Source organism: Tachypleus tridentatus, chromosome 9 (assembly GCF_004210375.1).
Source record: "Tachypleus tridentatus isolate NWPU-2018 chromosome 9, ASM421037v1, whole genome shotgun sequence".
NCBI lineage: Eukaryota > Metazoa > Arthropoda > Merostomata > Xiphosura > Limulidae > Tachypleus > Tachypleus tridentatus.
Genome location: NC_134833.1, coordinates 85,954,019 through 85,977,662, shown reverse-complemented (window position 1 = coordinate 85,977,662; position 23,644 = coordinate 85,954,019). Strand labels below are relative to the sequence as shown.

The following is a 23,644-nucleotide window of genomic DNA, read 5'->3' as shown; positions in this document are numbered from 1 at the left end:
TAGTGATTTTCATTTTTTGGAATATCTTATGTAAAGGTGTATTTTAAAAAAAAATTGAAATCAGATTATATGTTCATAAAAACCAAATGTTGATATACTTACATCCAAATAGCATAATAGGTGATGCAAATTCCAAGAACAAAAATTCATTATAAATTATTGCAATTATAAGACTGACCACTAGGTTGTTAGATATCTACTTGTAAAGTAGGCGAGAGAGCTATATTTCTCTGGATTAACGTAGTTTCGAGATATCATCTGGTATTTTATGGTTTACAGGAACATTTCCATAAAATTATAGGAGTTTTAAAAATCAAGTTTTGTTGTGAAATTATAAAACAAAATATATATGCAGTTACATTGCAAATGAATTATTTCTCAGTACGTCCCTTTATATAATATTACACAGATATGGAAAGTTATTTTCTTCAAAGGAGTTTTCAACGTTGGTATTCGAGTTAATTTGATTAGTGTGTGTTTTTCTATTGATGTCTTTTATTAGTAATGAATTTTAAGTACATTATTTCACAATATCAATGATCTCTCGAAAACTAACATATTTTCCAGATATGTTTATAGTCGTTACAAACCTGGACACGGTGTTGTGGAATAAGGAATTTCTTCTACACAATATTCAATTTCAGAACAGTATACAAAATGAACTAGACAGCGTGAGTTCTTTTCGTTGACTGATAATGGCGGACAGGTCCTGTTGATAAAATATTCTCAATATACACAATTTGGCTTTAAAATCAAACGCATCTATTCATATGAAGCAGAATTTTATGTCTGTGTGGCGTTTTGACATCTCAAATTATTGTTAGAAGATAGACGAATGATTTCAAGGAAGTTTGATATAGATATCCTATTGGATCACCTCCTCTCACTCTTAACAAATAATTGAACTTATATAGATTAACAGTCAGAATTTTTTGTTGATTTAAGTTCAAGTTCACAGCTATACACACAACAGGTACTTGTGTGTTCAATACAGGTGATGAACCAGTCATTCTAATGTATAAGCCCTCAAAGCAGGTATACATTAATAATATGTAGTTTATTTGAGTGTTTCTATCGTATTTTTCTTTGATTTACGAGTTCATTTGAACTCTCTGCGTGTCTTTTCTAGAAACTACTATTTACGATTACATAATATTTTCTAGCTTATACTAGTGTACCTGAATACCACGCTAACAAACTTTATCAGCTACCCTCACACAGTACTAACATTATTCATGTCAAATACATCATATTATTCAAATTCTTAACTTCATAATATTCTGCGAATCAGCATACATATACAATGCCAGTTATAAATGTCACGTACACTGTTTTAATTGCATTGTTCATCATACATCTTCCTTATTGTAAGAAATACTGTTGCGCTAAATATTTTTAAAGCGTGCACATTCAAACGTTGTTGTGATATAGATATATCTCACAAATATTATCATATTTTTTATTCAGGTATTTAACTCATTTATTACACTCTTAGTTAAATTACGTAGTTTGTAAATATTTACATTAATAAAAATTTAAAAAAGTATTTAGACTAAATTAAAGTATGTGAAATATAAAGCAGTGATTAATTTCGAAAGTAGCTGGAAGTTTGTTAAAAAATTTGTGAAAATGAAAGAATCATATTTGTCCAGCTATTACAGATTTAATATCACTATTTCACTTTTAATTAACTACTGAAACAAGAAATCTAATTACGTGATTTAATGTTATTAAGCACACAATGTTGTAAATTATCATACTATTCAATGGAATGTAACTAAACAATTTAATTTAAGATATAAGAAATTATACCCATGTCAACATAAATTTGTGTATATATATACAATTCCAAAGGATATAAATGATCTCTGTTAAATATTTGTGCAAGTAACTGTTTACATGAGAAGTTAATTTATACATTGCATTGAAGAACAAAAATCTTTACTTATACCTTGTATATTGATCTTCAAATACACTTCTTTCAGCATATGTTGAGTTTCCTAAATACGATAAATATCATATATAATAAAATAATTATATCAGTTGTATCTACAGTTCAATCACGTAGAGGTAACCTTTTCACTACGGATGTACAATGTGGCCCAAAATTATCTTGTCTACATCAAAATTTAATAATTAAATAACTATAGAAATATAACCACGCAGTTTTTAACTTCTTATAACCAAACTCAGAAGTTATTATTGTCGTGTTGCTACTGTTTAATGCCAACGAGTATTGTCACCCTGTAAAATGATAACTATGGAAAGAAAAAAGGTTGAATCCATCGTTTAACTTGCAGAAAAGACGCCAAGTTAATGACTGCAGTGCAGCGTAATTACAGATGCCACTACAGGAAAGACCTCTCATCAAAACCAACTATCCAGAAGAGACTAAAAATCCTCTTGGAGGCAAGTAGTATATTACAGCTACCGGGAGCTGGAACGCCCTCTGTTAGTGATGAACCTATCGAAAAATTACGTGAATCGTTCAATGTATCCCACGAAAATCGTTTTGCCTGTTTCACGAGAACTAATGTGTCCAAAAACATTTTGCCCTCGCTCGATCATAAACGACTTCATTTCATGTCCTACAAACTTCAGTTAGTGCAAGCACTGCAACCAGTACATTTCTAGTTCGTGTACTGTTTATTCATGAGTTTACATTTAATACCACAGGTAGAGTAAGCTGTCTTAATGTCCGCGACATTTGGGGCTCGAGACCCTCCTATCACACCATGAAAATCATGCGTGATATCGCAATATTAAATGCGAGGTGTGACCTAATATGTGAGACATTTATTGGTTCTTTCTTTTATAACTGAAATTGCTATTCTTGGAACATGTACTTCGACATGCTGGAGCAACCTGATGTTACATAAGTGGAGAAAATGCAACCATGCATAATCTTTGAACAGAATAATGCTCCACAGACTTTGCTGGTCAGATGCTTCCTAGATCAGATATCTCCTAGGCGATGGATGACGGCCGTGATGAGCCAGTTCCGTGAATATCGTGTATTGCACACCTCTAGGAAATGTCACGGAACTAAAGACCAGAATAACGGGCAAAATCGCTATTGTAACTGTGGACGGGTTGGAATGAAGTCGAGTATTGGTTAAATACGTTAACAACCACTAACAGTGTACAAATAGAAATCTACGGACATGTGAATAAAAGCAGTTTGTTTTGGGCTACAAGTTGTTAAAAACTGTTTGTTTTTTTTTGCTTTCTTAATAATTTAATTCTTAAATTTTGAAGTAGGAAAGATGATTTTGTACCAGCTAATTGATTAATTAATTATTTAATTGAGCAAAAAACATATTTTGACAGTACTGTCGGTTCTAGAATGTACAGAATTGAATGTAACGTGTGTAAAATGTGCACAAATTTCTTCGAAAAATGGCACCGTTTCTTAAGAAGTTTGTGTAATAAACTACAAAGAAAAATACAAATAAAAGTTGTAATCATATCTGTCTCTCGTATTAAGCAATGACATTACTAAGTTTATTAGTAAAATATGATTATTTATTGAAGTGTGGAATAACATATGCAACTACTAAATTACTCAGGCTTAGCCATAAAAGTAGGGTTTAATTTTAAATTAAATTATATTTTCGCATTATTCTAATATGATCAATACTTCTAACTTGAACAAATGTGTATTTGAAGTTTACTTATTTTTCTCAGGATCCCAATAAATCAGCATATATTTATATGATTTATATATGTACATATATCTTGAGATTTTAATTACGTGTTCACTACTGAGGTGAAGTTATTAAATGCTCTTTGTGATGGATTTTTTATTTTTGTAGTTTCTGAATGAAAGCATTTTATATTTATTTTTTAATTGTTCCTGTATTTAATGTCACTAATTACAGTTTTTGAGAGATAAAGTGTAGAAATTGCAAGACACAGGCTTCAACATTAATTGTATATTTACTCCAATTTGCCAAAACACTTAATACTAGACAGTTTCCAAACAATTGCATTACGTGAAAAATGTTTAGTTAGGAAATTATACTGTTTCCAATTTTCATTATCGAGTTACTTTATCAATTTCGCAATACACAACTCAACGCCAACAATGAGTTACTAGCCTAAACAGTGTAAATATCACAACCATATTGTGACAAGCCTCTAAAAGACAACCGAATATATTTATTAACAAGGATAAGTTCAAGAGAAACAACAGAAAAATTATAATCATTACATGTATCTAAAAAATAATACTTAACTGAGTGTGATAACACTAATTGTACCCAATAAATGCAAAAAGCAAAATAAAATCAAGGTAATTACACTATGTGATCAATTTATTAAGATCTCTGCACATAAAAGTTTTGTAATACACATGTTTTATGTACAAAATAAACTCATTACGCGACCTGATTGAGTAGCTGTATATGTCCTTTAAATGCACGAATCTAGTCATATGATAGTTAACCTTTAAAAATCCCTTAAAATGAAATATTTCTCACGCATAAATCTAATAATTCTATTCTTTAATTTTTCTATACTATGTGTACATTTCAAGTAGTGACAAAATTGTTTCCAGAACGCAAGCTTCTAAAAGAAGGGTAGTAAAAAATCACAGCTAATGATTTTGCTAGAAAGATAAATGCTGTGTTGAATACTCTTGCAAAAAATCCTGATTTTAAATTGTTCAAAAATAACAGAAAGAATAACACTAATTTCAGCCATTTAGTTATGACCAGCATATTCACTGGATTTCATTCCAACTGAAAATATTTGAGATAAAATGAAATTGTTTTAAATTTCATTGTTATCTTCTGCTAATATTTGTGAATCACAAACTTTGACGAAGAAGATACCACTGAACAAACATTGAACTATGATAAAGTTTTTATATAAAGCAATGAATCAACTATTTTAATAGTTTTGTTATGTGTCTTTGTTTTTATTTGATTTTTATCGATTTATTAGAACGAGAATAAATATTTTTCTCACCTTTATTATCTTTCCTTTGAACCTGAAACAGATCGAGAAAATTTACTACAATCCAAATGAATATTACTTATTACTTATTAATAATTACTTATTACTTATATTATTCTAAATATAAATCTTAATATATATATATATATATATAGTATGAATGATATTCTAGGAAAACAGTAATGTGGGCCTTATGCAAATAACTTTTGACGCGTTATGTAACAATACTATACATTATATGATCAGTCTATGAAAGCAGTATGGTATCTCAGTAACACACTAACGATTAATATGTTTCACTAATATTCTTAGTCATGTGTTTTTTCAGACAAAGGATAACAGTGTTATTGACTACAGAACATATGGTTTGAACATTGCTTTAGATTTGTGCAACTGCCATTTTTATTAATATTTCTAAATGTAGGTGAATATAGATGGCGTTAAATCTAGCTTATATACTGAGCCGAGTTACTAATAAGTTTTGTTAACAAACACAGCTTCAAACAATTTTTAACAGATCAAATTAATTTAGGAAACTTATGATTGGTATGTCTTGCTTAAAGCAAAAAAAAGTATTAACTGACTTCTTTCTTATACTACAAACTTTAATTGAAGTTTAATAAAAATATCAAATTTTGAAAAAAAAGTAAATTCCTATTGTCGTGCATTAATTATATGTGAAATTAGATGATAAAATCAAACATACATAAATAGAACTTAAATGTCTTAGTTAAGGAAACTAAGAGATGATAGGTAAAAGTAACCTACATCAGAAATTTAGCTTTTCTTTTTCAGATTTGAAAAATCGTCACTTATTTCATTCTATTGTAACAAACATGATTCTATTACGAATTATTTTTTGATGTGATAACACTGTACAAAAATTTTGTTCCTGTATAGTTTGTGTTACTTATTAATCGCTTATGTTGTAAAAGTACAGAAATTGGCCGTTATTTCCTTCAAACTTTGCTTTTGTGACCTGGATAATGAAATTTAGAAATTAACCTATTTACTAGGTAAAAACTGACAAATTTGTACATTTTCATTTATATAAAGTCTGAATAAAACAATATATGAATCAAGATTTACATGTATTATACTAAAGTTATACAAAAATGTTTAGAAGTGAGTAGTATTTCGATACTTGCAACTGTTATGCAATTCACTTTCACGTATCAGTCCCCAAATATAGACTCTCATCATGTTTTCATTAACGCTTCCAGGTCACAAAAGCAAAGTTTGAAGAGAAAAACAGGTCTATTCCATTTACTTTAGATATAAGCAATTAGGAAATAATACTTTGTGCCCAGCAACAAGAAAAAATAAACATTTTTTTACATAATGTAGTTGCATCACGTCATTTGGCAATGTTATTTCATCACTTCTTAAGTTCTGTTATTTTTAATAAATTCAACAGTACTCTACATATGTATATCAAAAGTAGACCGATTGCGATATACTTACCTGATTCATAAAAGATCTTGAAAGTTGCACAAAAATAAAACCCGGATCACAATCACAAGTAGGTCTTTCCCTTTCATCTATATCCTGGGGAAACTATAAAAGGATATATATGTGTTTACCCATACATCAAAAACTAAAACTGACAATTTTTAACATTTACTGAAAAGATGTACTTGAATATCATAAGGGTATTCAAACTGGTAGGTGTTTTTTTGTTTATGTTCCATTCATTCTGTAGGTGGGAAGGATGGTTGTAATATACAAAGTAAAGACGGCTGATATCAATGTTAAAACTTCATTTAAAACATAAAACATCATCAGATTAAGAATGGCTTTTCACAAAAATTACCATTACTTATCACGTGTAGAGGAAACAACGGTGTTTATAGGCATAACATTGTAAGGAGTGAAGTTTCTTTTCAATTTGTTACATATGTTAGTTAAAAGTATGTCACGTGTGAACACATTTACGGAAATAATTAATATAGGCATAGAAGTTTTCCTTTGTGTCGGTTCAGTGTGGTTTTTCTTATATCAGAAAAGTCTCTTTAATTTCTCGTTTGCTTTTTGCTCATTATAATAGCGTTTAGTGGTTTCTATGTTTATTTCGTATTTAATTGAGTTACAAAGTTCAAAACCATGACAAGGTGTTTTGGTGTGTGTTTATTTGGTTTATTTTTGGATTGTTTCTTCAATCATGGCAGTTGCTGCATTGTATTTCGTAATTAAAGATAGTATTATGTTTGTCTGAGGAATTTTTACATAATAAGATGCTAATTTGGAACCTGGTTTCTCAATAAATTTAACCTTTACAGGAGTATAATGTTTGGTTCTAAGTGTTGTTGGTTTGGTTGTTTTTTTAAATGTTAGTTGTTTGTCGCTGATATCTAGAATGTAAGGTATGCAGCAGTGTAATGTCTTGTTGTTAGTAGTTTCCTTGACTTTTGGATTGTTGGTTGGCTGTTCATTGTATTTTTGGTTGAGTTTCTGAGAATAATTCTTTCGACGCATTGTGGAAGATATTTATTCGCGTTACTGAAGTGTTGTTTTAATTAGTTGATTTCGTCATTAAGGTTTTCAGTTGTGCGAAGTTTTACGACTGTGTTTATTAGGTTCCTTAGTATGTTGATTTTTTGTTTTGTTTTATAAGCCGAGTTCCAAGTCCACTATCGATGATTTTCAGTGGATTTTTATTTTAAAATATATATTTCTTCTTGCGGTACTTAAATTTAGATATTTTATTCATTTGTCTTTTTCGTACTTTCTGGTGAACTTAAGATATATTAGTCCATATATTTCTTTGTACACTAAGCATCTGTGTAAGCTTCAGTATGGTTCATCTTATAGGGGGTAGACAAAAAGTGCTTTCTTGAAAATGTTAATTAATGATATCTTTTATTGGATAACAGAAAAATACGTAAAATAATATGTTTTTAAAACGCACTGGAGATCTGTTCATACAATCTCAAATCCTAATTTTAACTATAGCTTTCGTAAATATTTGAATTTTTCATTATTTTAGCTACATATTCTCATAAAATGTTTTGTGCATCTGCTGTAGTTTCTTATATATTATTCCAATTAGTCTACAAAATGATCAAACAAGTTTCTCTGCAATAATCGAACGTAAAAATGAAACTCAAAATGACACAAACCAGTCTCTCAAGTTAATATTTATTCAACATTACCTATGATTGCAGTGTTTCTTCACATTGACATGGTCTGTTTTCAATGAGTTTGTACAGACGTTCATAAGTGATTAACTGCCATTCTTCTTTGAGCACTTAAAAAATCCATCTTTCGTATTCGTAATTGGCTTAACTCAGACCATAAATTTTCAATCGGATTATTATCATGTGACTTACCTGGCCATTTCATAACATAAAGTTTTTATTATGTATAAGATATTTTTAACGACTTCATAATTGCAAAGAGACTTGTTTGATCAATTTGTAGTATAATTAGAACAAGAAGATCTATGAAACTACAGTAGGTGCACAACAAGAAAATGAAACTAAAATCACGAAAAGTTCAGGTATTAACGAAAGTCAGTGTTAAAATTAGGACTTGAAATCATACTGAAACAGACAGATATGTGTAAAAGCATATAGGTTTACACATTTTTTCTGTTATCTAATAAAAGACATAAGAAATTAACATCATTTTCGTGGGGAGAGCACCTTTTGTCCACCCTCTATGTTACGTTACCCTATTGTTAAAATCACAAAGTAAAGCGATGTTTTCAAGAAATTATTTCGCAAAATTTTCATCAGAAGAAATGACAGTTACTTTAGACACTTGTGTAGCAATCAGTTAATCCCTAATTATGTTTAAATAATATTATCCATAAAATATTAATAAATTTACAAATGTTATTTAAAACATACAGAAATAAATACTAAAGGTCGCATTAAACTCTAAATAAGAAGAACTGCATGACCTGAAAAAGCACAAAATTAGATCATGAACTAACCTGGATAATTAAACCAGGAACGCACGGACTCATCAACTAAATTAACAGTGAGGAAGAGAAAGAAGAAAACGCCCACCATTTAGATAAAAAGACATGATCAATGAAGATGGCAACATTAGATACCACCAACCAACCTTATAATTATACGCCAAAGAAATATAATGAGTATAATTAGTAACACGTTTGAATGGACTGATTAGGATTTTGTGTTGTCGTCCGCTTTCTAGCGAAACTATTGTCAATAAATCTAGCTTGGAGAAAAACAACAGAAAGAAAGTTTAAACAAAGCTGAAGGTACTGATAGATTTCAACTTGATTAAATTAACCAGATGTTTAAAGTGAAACATTCTGTATTAACATTTAATGGTAACTTAAACTGAACAGCCTCACTTTTATTCTTTATTGATACAAGATAATCCTTAAAAGAGATGAATACTGCGATAAAGGCGTTGGAATATGTGATATGTGGAAATTTTAGCTTGATATAAAGAAAGTTTTTTTTTTTTTTCATTCAAGTAGTTTTAAAACTGAAGAAAAATCTCATTGAAATGTCAGTACGAAAAGCGTATTGATATTTTATAAAGCGATATGTAATGTAGTTTTACGAAATATATGATTGTGAGGCAATATATTAAATGTTCATATGTTTTTTTTCTTGTGCATGTGTCCAACGATGGGACAGTGATATATATATATATTTGGATTTAGAATGTTAAAATCAGGCGTTCGATTCTCCTAGGTGGACACCTAAAACAACCCGATATGGCATTGTTATGGTATGCTAAGATAGCATAATAAAAATCTTATATTCTTGTAGTTTTCTGACACATTTTGCGCACTAAATCTGGCATTTTAGATTAAAATCAATTTTAACGATTCACTTTTACTATTTTACTACAATAAAGACTGGCATGACATGGTATATTTAAGCCGCTTGACTCACAATCTGCTAGCCCCGGGACTGACACCCAACGCTGAACATGCTCAAGCTTTTAACCTCAAGAACATTATAATGTGATGGTCTATCTCACTATTCTAGGCTAAAGAGTTACACAAGAGTTGGAGGTAGGTAGGTCTTATCAGCTTTGTTTTTTCTGTTGTTGGTAGCTCAGATAGTCTTAATAGCTTTTTCATCGACAAACGATCAAACCTTTTCATACAAATATATAATTCTATGCAATATTTTAATATTAATCCAGTATTTAAAAATGTACCACCTTTCGAAGTAAACACGTCTTCCAGGCATCCAGTAATTTGTAATGCTGACTTTGAACATGAGAAACTTGATCCTCAGCTACGATACACACGGTGTCACAAGTGAGATGTGCTGGTAGTTTTGTTCTCAGAAAAGTGGACAAATGCTTAATTGTGAGAACTGATGACAATACTGGTAAAACATAAAGATGGCAAAAAAGTATTTAGAAACTACACTCATATATTAAGATAATAAACCTTTAGTATATTTTCAGGACATAATATAAACACCTGAATGATATTCTATAAACACAAAAAAGATTCGAAGTATTCGATAAAAAACAATATTTTGAAAAAGTCATTATTTTTATTATAGAAAAAATTTAAACTTGTAATTAAACTCATATATAAGTGCATATTAAACACTACAATTTTCAAATGAACATAAAGCAGTATAGTTTTTAAAGGATACAGTCAGTACAAAACTGTTTCTTGTTTTTAAATATAAAATATCACAAAAATCAGTTAAAGATATTATGGTATGGCATTTCAAGATTATGACAAGTAGCAATTACCTAAAAGCAATAACTCATACGATTTACTTCAACGTGTGTTTTTTTTATAGAACTGCTTCTCAGTGATATTTTAGCTTTCAAACCTTTCATTATTAGTAAACTTAATATTTCCCACACAGTTACATTGAATACCAATTTTATTAATACCCTTGCCCCAGCTCAATGCACTCACGTTAAACATTTTTACAAAATATTAATTTAACTTTGAAGATAAAACAGAATTATTAAGTGATGTATTATTTAGTCTTTTGAGTCCTCTAAATCCAATTATATCATGAATAAAATATAACATTTAATGAGAACCAGGACGTTTACACTGAAACAAAAAACAGACTGTCATGCAGAAATACTTTATCAAGGGAAGTTCATCGGAGCGTCAGAGTATTATATTATACATGCATCCACAGTGTAAATAAGAATAGGATGTTCCACCATCAGTAAAAATGCGGATTCCCACCACTAACGAATAACAAAAATATATAGTGATGGTTCATGGTCTTGTTTATGCAACAGGTCCCAAACTGCGGAGCACTTAATATATTCCTTCAATATCAATCTGGATTTGTATGGCTATGACAACCATTAAGAAAACTATACATTTCATAGAAAACATGGAAGTACAGTTTTAGTTGGTCATAAGAGCAGAACTAAAATATTAAACAGTGAAAGACTGGGTAATTGATATCTGCCGAATTGCATTTTACCGTATTCTGTAATGGTATTATGAGTAGGAATATGAAAAAAAACTGAGACGTAGTTTTCTGATTGGCTTGTTATGACAATAAAAATTGTCATGGATGATGCCCTGATGTGGTGAATATTTATACAGTATAGGTTGGATTTTGTTATCGTTTTGAAAGAATAATAACATCAAAAACCTACCTGAATGTTTTTTACTAACCTGAATTTATACAATGTTGCTTTCTTACGTAAAAGGAATAGTTTTTCATAGTACAGAATTTGTTATATAACCATAGCGATATGGATATTTAAACTGGAATTTGATACACTATATAGTATTCAAATGTGTTGTGTGTATAAAGGATATTCTGATCTATTTATATGTATGTAAAGTACAAAATTCTAGGTCTCTGTCTGTTTGTTCGTTACCTAACTACTTATAGGTCGCCAGGCAAACCTCAACCAAATTTTGCGAGATGATAGTTTGGAACGAAGGACATGTTCATGACGGGCTATTGAGCATTTATTATTTTCAATGTAAGTTAAAGTATATTAAGGGCACCACGTCCTTGCACCAAAATAAAAACAAACGTTATTAACTTTTCTATGGCATAACATTAACACACTGTTGGAAAGGGTACAGAAACGTGGCACTGTATATACCTCGGACATTGCAATAGCACTTTTAAGGAGAGAAGCAGTGAAAGAAAATGGCCACCGCCTTTGTAATAATACATAAACTCAGTTGAAGTTTCTACTCCAACAGCTACTATATAATATGAAGAGCGGTTTCTTTAGTTATACTCATTTCCTTCTTGCATGGTAGCTGAGTCATCCTTTCACGTGAGTGATGCTACACGTTCAAAACATCTAAATAATTATATGACTTTCACTTCCTTTTTCACTGTAAAACATCGTGCTTATAGGGCATTTAAAGAAATAATTGTCCTCAATCTGAGATTTAGCCCATCTAAAATTACTTTATTCCAGTATGCAATCTGAGCACATTTATATTGGCCTGTGAAATTTCTCGAAGAACATAATGCTATGTAATGGGCTATCTGTGCTGTGCCTACATGAATATCGAACCAGGTTTATAGCAGTATAAATTAGCAGACATGCCGCTGTGCCACCGGAATGCTAGTGAAATCAAGAACTCTTAACGTCAAAATAAAGTGATAAATGTATTGAGAATAACTGGTCTCAGTAATAGCTCTGGATCTCATATTTCTGATCAGTTATAAAATTTATCCCTACTTACGCCCTCTCCCAGCGACACAAAAGAATGTCTGCGAATTCACACCGTTAAAAACCTGTTTTATATACCAGTGGTGGGCACAGTATAGATAGCTCATTGTGTAGCTTTGTGCTTACTTCCAAAAAAACAAAAAATTATCTCCACCTACTTTAGCAAAGCAGTGAATCGTTGTTTATCCATGGAAGTCTCAGCTCTCCTATGTAACTTACAGTTTATGAGTCTTGAAATAGAAAGTCAGAAATATCACATTTATCATCTTAAAACGTCTAACAATAGTGCAGCATAACATTATTGAGTTTGATATATTTGTTTCGAGTGTTGCAACAGTAACTAGTTATTTTAGAGATGTATCTTTTAATACATTTTCCCACAGATGAAAGTACTAGTAACATACAACTTGATGATTTTACACTGGAATAGGTCTAATGGAGTATTATTGATTACATTGTAAGGGTAATTAATAAGTTAGCAATTGTTCAATACAAAACCGGTTTTATTTTATGTCTAGACACCTCGTCATTAAATTTAATTATTTATATTTCTACTATTTCTTCTTTGCAATCTTGACAGATTAAACTTCTACTGTACATACAGTTGTAAGCAGTATATACCACGATGAATACATTATAAGTAACCCAGTTACACAGTCGTAAATCTCACGACTTATAACGCTAGAAAACGTATTATGATACCAACGGTGTACAAAGCACAGATAGCCCTTTGAGTAGCTTTGTTCTTAACAACAATGAAACAAAGAAAGGAAGAGTGCATTATTTTGAAGTGATTTTCAACCTGATATAAATAAGCTGCTGAATAGTTGGATCAAAGAGAATGTGATGCCATCAGAAACTTACTGCTTTAGGAAAAGTTATGTATTAGCCTTTTCCGACAAACATGTTTGGACAAAGAGATTAAAAGGATGTGTTTGGATTGGAGATTTAGTATTTCCAAGATGGAGATATCTCTAACACTTAATGACTCTGCAGGTAAAAAGCAACTGGATAAGGTTGAAGCATTAGGACCATCCTCAAAAAGGCCTACAACAAGTTGGATGTTAGCAGTGGTATAAAAGTGTAACATATTGTAAAAAGTGAGAATCCAAAAAACACAGATGATTACTGTGTTAAAATTACTTAAATTACTCAGCGAACAAGTTGTATATTCACATATAACACGGAGAATGCTGTTTTTAGGTTCAAAGAACATGACAGCACTTTTGCGTCTCATAGAGTGTGTTGCCTCCTCTATGATTAATAACTCAAAATCTGACCAATTAGTTCAGATGCTCATAAAGTTCTTTTCAAAATTACATTTTCTTCTAATAATTTTCTTTGTGGTTTAGCTTTGATTTTGCAAAAGAGCGATAAATCTAAGCAATGACATTTATTGGGGTTGAAAGAGATGATAGCAATTAAACAGTGAAATAATTATTGGAAGACTTTCTTAGTTCAGCGGATTAGCAAGCTACATGTTATGATTATAAGGTAAATTAATCTAATATAACGGAAAATAGATGGTTTTTGCGGGGTTTCGACGAAATTATATAAACAACAATCGATCAACGAAAAACGACTGGGGTATGTGAGAACTGACGAATATATGGCGAGAAAGAAATTATACTGCCGTTAAGTACCAAACCAGTTCTAAATCTTATTTTATTGTGCGTTGTTTATATAGTAATAAATATTAGTTTATGTTTCAATATATTATGATCAATTTTGAATAGAAATGAATGAACATTCAATTAATTTGAAAAGAAGTAACATGCGAGTATAGAACTATCGCAATGTGGTGGATCTGTAACAATATGGTGTCAAAAAAGTAGAATTAGTCAATTTATTAGGGATCGAAACCCAATATCACCGAAGTAGAATTCATTAATCTGTTATGGAATCGAAATCTAAAAATGAAAGAAAACTTTGGACTTGAATCGGTTATGGCTTGTTTTGAATTTCGCGCAAAGCTACACGAGGGCTATCTGAGCTAGCCGTCTCTAATTTACCAGTGTAAGACTAGAGGAAAGGCAGCTAGTCATTACCACCCACCGCTAATTTTTGAGCTACTTTTTACAAAAGAGTAGTGGGATTGACCGTCACATTATAACGCCTCCACGGCTGGAAGAGTGAACATGTTTGGTATGATGGTGATTCGAGCCTGCGACCCTCAGATTAAGAGTCGAGTGCCTCAACCACCTAGCCATGCCAGGCCCTTGAAGTTGGAACCCTCAAGAATCATCGAATAGGAAACTTAACGAGATGAAGATGTGAAGTCGGGAAATTATTATTATTTTTGTTTATTTTTCTTACCTTGCCAGTTCAGCTCATCATTTCTGGTTTTTAGTTATGCAATTCATTGTTAAAACTAGGGAAATAACGATAACATGGATGGAACATTAAAATTACTAAAAATAAAAATAGTTCAAAATTTTGAACAAGTAGATATTTAATTTATTAATAAAGATAACTTTTATATTGTTCAAGTTCTGTTTTATTCGTTGTAGAAAACTAGCCTTTCAATGTCACAAACGATTTTTTTTACTTTAATTCAAGGGTGTATAATATAATATCAAAAGGAATAAATTTAGAACAAACTCTAAACTAAATAAAAAAGGTACAATTAAGATACATAATCTCACAACATAAAATGTATTCAATGGAATTTGACTTTTTATTGATATTATGGGAATATTATTCTGTAGGAATACCAATTATTTATGTCAGGTAATTAGGGTTTCTTCCTAAACGTGTATTTCATGGATAATTTACAGAAGACAATCATTGACTAATTATCCAATAAAAACCCTCGGAAACAAATATTTTGTATCATTATGTTGTTGTTTTTCAACGGAACGTTCTAAGAACTAGAATTTCACTGAAAAAACAAAATCTTTGCGATCACCTTCACTTCAACGATTGCTCTAATGTGTACAGTTGAAAATGGCAAAGCCTCTAAACATTAGACAAACCATAAACACATTTATTCCCTACATTTACGTTAAATACTTAATGATACTTTTTGAAACAAACAACTTTTGATCACTCAGCGGACAATTATATATTCTGTTTTAGTATGACAAAAAGTCCTAATCGTGGCTACTCATATCTTTAGCGCGTCAATTTTTATCTTGTTAGTCCATTTCACTGCTACAGTCCTATGAATTCTACCAGTAAAAGAATACTGAAGAAAAGCATCATCACAAACCTTATCAAGTTACTTAAATTTTACTGAATGTAGCTGAAAAGTAATGTATCTGTTGTTTATTGCATCTTCGATAAGCTTCAAGCAAACTCGCAAATTAATATTATTTTTCTTTAATAGATTGTTTTGGCAAAGTATTCAACTAAATGTCAACATTATTTTTATACTCATTAATAATTTAGTATACCTAACTCTTTATAAAATGGAAAAAGTCAAATATACTTTTTTGCCAGAAAATCTCAAAATTCTTCACTTACAAGCACTAAAGAAGAAAAGGCAGATAACTATCCTAGTAATTGGGACGTAGTACTTCTGCATATTGAGACTAAAATTCCAACTTCTGTTTATGTCTGTCCCTTTTGTTGTTATATAACTTTTGTGGCAGTATGAAACTTTAATATCACGTGCACAAAATATAAAGAAAAGGTTGACATTCCCTTCTCTACATCCAGGTAACTTAGTGCTTGGTACTTTTCATGCTTGCACGTAACAGGAATGTACAACTGTTTAAAACAAACAAAACTCCAACATGCAAGTTGTGGAACTAGAAGACACGTCAAGACCCCCTTCAGGTCAGTTGCTTATTTAATTCACCAAAACAAAAGTCGCACGTGGTTGGTTAAACTGTAATTGTACAAAGATGTACCAGCAAGGGTATTGTTGTACTATGAACGTTTATAAAATTATTCGTGTCAGTTAGTTAAATACACCATCTTGTTTACTATGTCGAATGAACTATTGAAGAACTGTATAATAGTAACATATTCACTGAATGCGTGCAATGAGTTAAACTTTATATTAACACAGGTCCTAGTCATTATTATAATATTTCCAAATACCTATTTTCACATTTAATTCTAATCATCCTATTATCAAAATGTTGTTGACTATTTGGTATTAGAATAAAGTGCATTCATACTTGATTCCAATGTTGTTGTTTTTTTGTGTTTGTGTTCCTGGTGTTAGTCAAGTCTCTTGTTGCATTTGATACTGAGAACTATTGTACATTTATCTTTGCTATCTGTGTAAGATACTGTTAGATGTTTGTGTGTTACTGTAGCGTTGCTGAAGTCAAGGAAATTAGCAGTCGCTAAATGTTTGTTCTAGTGATTTTTGTTACAAATTGCATTAATTGAAATAGTTACAAGTAAATATATTTGGGTGTTTGTTTCAGCATAGAGTTACACGATAGCGCACCTGCTCTTTGGCTATCATGTGGGATCGAATCCCGAATTCTAAGTATTGTACATCCATAAACTTATACAATCCAGGGGAAGATGCAGAATAAAACTTATACATCTATTTTGTTTTTTTCTGATGCTTAATATTCAAACAAATAGAATAACTTAACATTTCGTGCAATATAAATAGAAGTGAACAAATCTCCCAGTAACAGGTTAATCTTTACGATACAGAACTTATAAAATAAAAAGATGTTTTAATGCTTCATTATTGTTTGTTTGTTTGTTTTGAATTTTGCGCAAAGCTACTCGAAGGCTATCTGCAGTTGCCGTCCATAATTTAGCATTGTAAGGCTAAAGGGAAGGCAGCTAGTCATCACCACCCACCGCCAACTCGTGGGCTACTCTTTTACCAACGAATAATGAGATTGACCGTCACATTATAATGCCCCCACGGCTGAAAGGGCGAGTATGTTTGGTGCGACCGGGATTCGAACCTGCGACCCTCGAATTACGAGTCGAACGCCTTAAATACCTGGTCATGCCTTAAGACACTTGGCCATGCCGGGCCGCTTCATTATTAAACTGAAGCTGGAAACTTGTGAATTTTGAGAAGTTGTAAAAGAATACACTTTTTCAGACTTCCAATGTCATACTCTAGAGATTGACAATATTATTTTTTGTCGTATGGTAGAGAAGGCCTGAAAAAGAAATATTATCATTTATTAGCTATGCAAGACTACACTTTAAAAATAATGCATACCTTACAAAAGCGACTTAAGATCTGATGTTTGAACTCATCAATGAAGTCTTAAGTTATGCAAATATTAATTTAATTTATAAGAATATTTTTCGTGTAGTAATATAGTTCATCTTTTTGACATAAACTCAAAAAAATTAATTGCAGCATGAGAAAATAATGCTAACACTATAGGTTAAAGCTTGTTGGTTTATTTATTTTTAATTACATTTCCAATTTAACCTTACCATCTTGTTTCTGTATTGTTTTGAAGATAACTATTCCCTTTTTTTTAACTTAATAGTTTATAATAATGTTTTTGTTATTATTTTAATGTCCATCGTGGATATAATTCTGTATTATAACAATATAGTCCTACGTGAAACAATTTAGTTTAATGAAATACATAGTTGGTATATGATGGCTATCTTGAGAAACAACGACAGCATTTAGATTGGCTTCAGATTGGATGGCTATTGTTCCTGTTATCATTGTCATAACACTTATCATTTATAGTGGTATTGTATGCATGTATCAGTACTCGGATGTATGACGATCAACACATCACATGTTATGTTTCCATGCTTGTAAAATGTATACAGCCACATTTTTACCCTGCAGCTACTGGAAAGTCTGTAAACACTGGATTGGAGGGACTACTGAACTATATTGGAATGGTACATGTTCTGTATTTTATAAGCGCCAGACTTTTATACATGCTGCACATGCAACACTATATAACTTGACTATAAAGCATTAATCTTCTATATACATATAAAATTTATATGTATAAAATATTGATTCTCAAGAATCAAGTTATATTATATTATTATTTAATATTGTGTAAAATATTTTTATTTTATTCTGATTGTTTTTATTTTTATTATATATTTACGAATTTCTTCACGTCAGACTGACTGAAAGACGATGTGTCCCCACCTTCACATGTACGTCCTACTTCTTCAGTCACCTCCAAAACCGAGGGTTCATTTTATATTTCACATTGTGGCCTGTACTTTTGGGATCCTTTTGACTTGTGCAGCGTTTCTGATTTTTGTTTGAGCTTATTTGGCTTTATAAATATATACGCATATACATACACACACACCTATATACATGCAGGTTTTATAGTTTGTTTTCTTTCAACTTGTAAAGCTTTATATATATATATATAGACAACAGTGACATAAATTTTTAATGTTGTACATATACATGCATATATATATATTTAATGCAAATATAAGACAATGTATCATAATATAATAACATATGTATATAAATACACAATTTTTCTATTTCTTATAGTTATTATGTTTCCTTTCATCATCGTTCTCTCCGGTCTAACTGCAGCTGGGCAGATATCCTCTTAGGCTGACACTAAGCACACTCTTCAAGATAATAATACGTTTTAATCAACAATTAATGATTGATTGTATTAACATGCCTTCTTTCCCTCCATTTTTAATGCGGTTTGGGTCGGAAAACTTGTACAGCCCTCTTCCATTGTGACGACCCTAAACTCTGATGAACCGTCACTACTGCATACTTTATCTTAAACTAAAAAAAAAAATTTAACTACAAAATTTCTGCTTACTTTCACCTCGAATCTTCATCTTTTTTCTTACGATTCCTTATTGTCAACTTCAAGAAGAGCTACTTATCTGCAGTATCTACAAAATTCGTACTCACGAACTCTTGGCTGTAATTCGATACCTACAATCAGATTGTGTTGTAGGCTGTATTTACAAAGGATTATATTCTGACTCCTACTGGATCCCCAAATTCACAAAGAACATTTTAAGCTCGTTGGATAATACGAGAAGAAAATATTATACTTTCCCTTTTCGGGTAATAATATACAATATTTTTAGTTTGTGGTAAAAATACCATTTCAAAAGATATTTACATATTTCATGGGTGAGCTATCACCGACTACACAGCTTCGTTTTATGTGTGAAACGTAAGTAAAAGCAAGAAATGAGCTTTTCTTACAGCTTCAAGGAGACACTTCGTAGCTTAATCAGTTATATGACATATTTCTCCTGAAACTCTGTTAACGCCCATTCGTAATTCATACAGAAAATATGCACGTATAAATACTAATACAGTTACTCATTTCATATAATGTATATTACCACTAACTAATTATTTCGTATTCTTTATCTATATAAAACACGGCCCTAAACATACGGTGTAAAACAGTTAGCATCTCAAAAAATATGTAGTGCATCAGATGATGCACATCAACAATTAGTATTCAGCACTTGTGAATTCAAAGAGTGAACTCAAAAGTGCGTTATTTTGAATCACGATATTTGTAAAATACAATTATGTATTTATCCATTGCTTTGAGTCTTGTTTTCGGATGACGTTTCTATTCTGTTAGCCCATAGATATGTTTCTCTCTGTTCTACACTTCCTGGATGCTTTTGAAACTAAAAGCCACTTATTGCGTAAAATATACTTTTTTCAGCGTGTAAAACGCCTTTTGTCGCGTGTCTGAAAACTTATGACTCTTAAAAACCAACTTTTACCACGTCCATGTTTTGTTTTATTATTATTTCTGGTGTTTTATCTTTGATCACAAAATTCTATTTTTCTATTTTTAATCATTAAGTATTGATAGTTTTATATAAAAAAAAAACATTTTACACACATTTTAGTTTGGATTGCCCGAAGCTATCTAATGTGTTATCTATGTTCTGCCCCTGATTATTTCCAGAGGAAGGAACAAAGATCAAAGTGAACTTCAAGTAATCTAAATGCTGTTACCTGTATTGCATCTTTGCCTTTCCACGTGTATGCACGAAATATTTATATACACTGGAACTTGTTCATAGCTGAATATATTGATTTGTTTTCCCGTTACTGGCAAGTTGAAGTGCAGAATAAAATTAAACATAAGGTTGTTTTTAACACTTAAGAAAGAGTATATGAATTCTATTCTACATCAAATAATTTGGTTTTAGTATTGTACCTCCCATTTTTGAGAAGCTGTTAAAATTCAATACATTTTCAGTTGCTATTTAAACCTTAGAATTGTTTTCACTGTACGTAGGTTGTACTTTTAAACATAAAAACGAGGAAATGTGAGTTAATAAGTGTTAATCAATCTTGACGAAGTGAAGCTTTATAACAATTTACTAGCTAATTATAGACTGTTCCTTTATTTTTGAAATTTTTCATTAGTGAAGAACTAACTGGTTGCAACGTGATGCTAAATGAGAAATTTCGATCTAAACTTTGCTAAATGTGTTTAAAAAATTTCACATTATAAATTAGAAGGGAATTATAGTTATTGTAATTGTTGTTGGAATCAATCTATTTTAGAACTTATGGCAGCACTTCAGTATACAGTAAATGCTGCTTCAGTGGGAGTTTAAGAGAAAGGGAGAAGAGATGTCATCGCAAATTAAGACGTCGTAATTATGCACCCTTTCCTAGGCCACCATGATAGGCGGCAATGATGCCAAACATTAACACTAAGAGTGTGTCGTTATTGATACATTGCTAAGTCTCCATGACAGACAGACATAATGGATGATTATGTAATAGTGCCACAATATAGAAATCGTGTTTTTAGACGGCCATGACACAATAATTGATATAGCATGTCAAACATAAATATGATTAATCATTAGTTCCATAGTTATTGAAATAGTTTATTGTTAATACCTTCTAATTAGGATGCTTAACTCAATAATTCTTTGGTGATTAAGTGAATTATAATTAAGTCAAGTCCTGAAAATGGACTCTTAACCTTAGTTAATTAAATAATTTATAATATAAATGAAAGCTTTTCATTAAAATAATTACATTTCCTTAACATTTAAATAGTCCTGAAAAGGACATTACCTTAATTAAAAAACTTATTTTAATATAAATCAATAGTTAAAAAGAGTTTGAGTACTAAAAGAACTATATCTTACTCAATCAAATAATTAAAAAATGTGTTATGTAACATGAAAATAATCAAAACTTTTGACCCAATGATTCTTAGTTATTTTCTCAATTTTATAATATAATCTACTTTCACATTTATTAAGGACGTATTTACATGAAAGCGTCCATTAATTATCATTACTTTAATAACCGTCCATTTTAACAAATAAGAAAGTATTTTGCTAGACTATCCATCAAATAGTGAAGGCCCGGCATGGCGCTCGACTCGTAATCTGAGAGCTGTGGATTGGAATTCGTCACACCAAACATGCTCGACTTTTCTGCCTTGGGGAGCGTTATAATGTGACGTTCAATCTCACTATTCGTTAGTAAAAGAGTAGCCCAAGAGTTGGCGGTTGGTGGTGATGTCTAGCTGCCTTCCCACTAGTCTTACACTGCTAAATTAGGGACGGATAGCGCAGATAACCCTCGTATAGCTTTGCGCGAAATTCAAAAACAAACAAGCAAACAAATAGTGAACATGTTAACATAAATGCTGCAACTGTGGGAAAGAACACAAACTGTAAATAATGTCAAAAATACAAATCAATTAAGACACACTTATACGAACTTAAAACTCCAAACATGCACAAGCCACAAACAAACAAAATTCAAGAACAATCAAAACCAACTACTACTCAAATACCAAAAAACACAAACAAACTCATATGCTGCAGTAGTCAAGAAAACATCAATCATGCAGGAAAAACCATCAACAAGTTATGAAGTTTTACTTAAAACAACTGAAGACACACAAAACCACACCTACGAACATTGAAAACACATTAACTAATGTCATTACTTTCACCTTCTCTGAAATATTGACAACATACACAAATCCAAATAATGAAAACAGTCTAACAGACATAATCATTAAAATAATTATGAAAAACATCCAAAAATACGTACCACAAATTTTAACATGCATCACGAACTTTGTTAAACATGGATAAATTCACACTATTACATATCAACATCCAGGGTGCTATTGCTTCCAACACCTCTTCCAGTTAAAATTGTACATCTGATTTTTAAGATAAAATCAAATTTAAAATAATAATAATAAAATAGTGCTAAAATAAGACAGCCACCTACGTTCTAGACTTTAAAAATAAATAAATAAAAATAAAAAATAAAATAAAAAATAAATAAAATGAAAGAAAAATATAAATGGACATTGCCCTGAAAAGGACCAGATTAAAGTTATGTTCTTACTTCAGTATTAATCAGTCCATTCCAACAAAGTAATGGAAGGAGAAAGAGGTCTAGTGTACCTGATCCTCCTGGGAATACAAATACCCAAACACCTGTAGATAGATAGATAAATAGATAATGAGCATATTACTAGGTTTTCATGGCAGGTGACCATAATACATAATTATGGGTTTAAATCACCCTAAAAGGGGAATATCATCTACTAATTAAAATTTATACTTTTACTGATTTAACTTTATAGAACAATTTACACCGACAATGAAACGTTTATTATGTAATAATGCTATCACTCATTTAACTTTATAATTTGATTTAACATTTTACACATGCTACTTTCTCTCATCTTTTACAAAGACAGACTTTAATATATGTATATGTTTAATTACTATTAATTAAAGAACTGTCTGCAATATTTTAACAAAATACTGTGAAAGTATTACTACATATGATTAAAGTGTAAATTTAATTAAGTTAAAATAATAATTTTGCATATTTTAACATTTGTACTAATGCAGATTGGTACAACTAAATATAATGAATAAATAACTTACTGTTTATCCATCCATTTTATATATAACCATTCATTACTGTCAAACAGACACAAGTATTGTAAAAGTATAGATTATACGTAATTTCTTTCATACGGTGTTCTGTAGGACACTTAGTGTTTTATTTTCATAAATCATAATACTATAGTCAACAGTCGCCTTAGAACTAAATATAATAAACTAACAACCCATTTATTACTATTATTGAAAATGCGAG

The 23,644-nt window shown here is 30.7% G+C and overlaps 1 protein-coding gene across 1 annotated transcript; it reads right to left on the bottom strand.

Moving 5' to 3' along the window:
* Window positions 1–1,941: 1,941 nt before the first annotated feature.
* LOC143227414 (uncharacterized) lies at window positions 1,942–19,335 on the bottom strand. Its single transcript, XM_076458866.1, has 5 exons — window positions 19,317–19,335; window positions 10,114–10,283; window positions 6,424–6,516; window positions 4,972–4,993; window positions 1,942–2,000 (listed from the first exon to the last, which is right to left on the bottom strand). Exons 1-5 carry the CDS (start codon window positions 19,333–19,335, stop codon window positions 1,942–1,944), a joined length of 363 nt encoding a protein of 120 aa, XP_076314981.1.
* Between the last annotated feature and the right edge of the window lie 4,309 nt (window positions 19,336–23,644).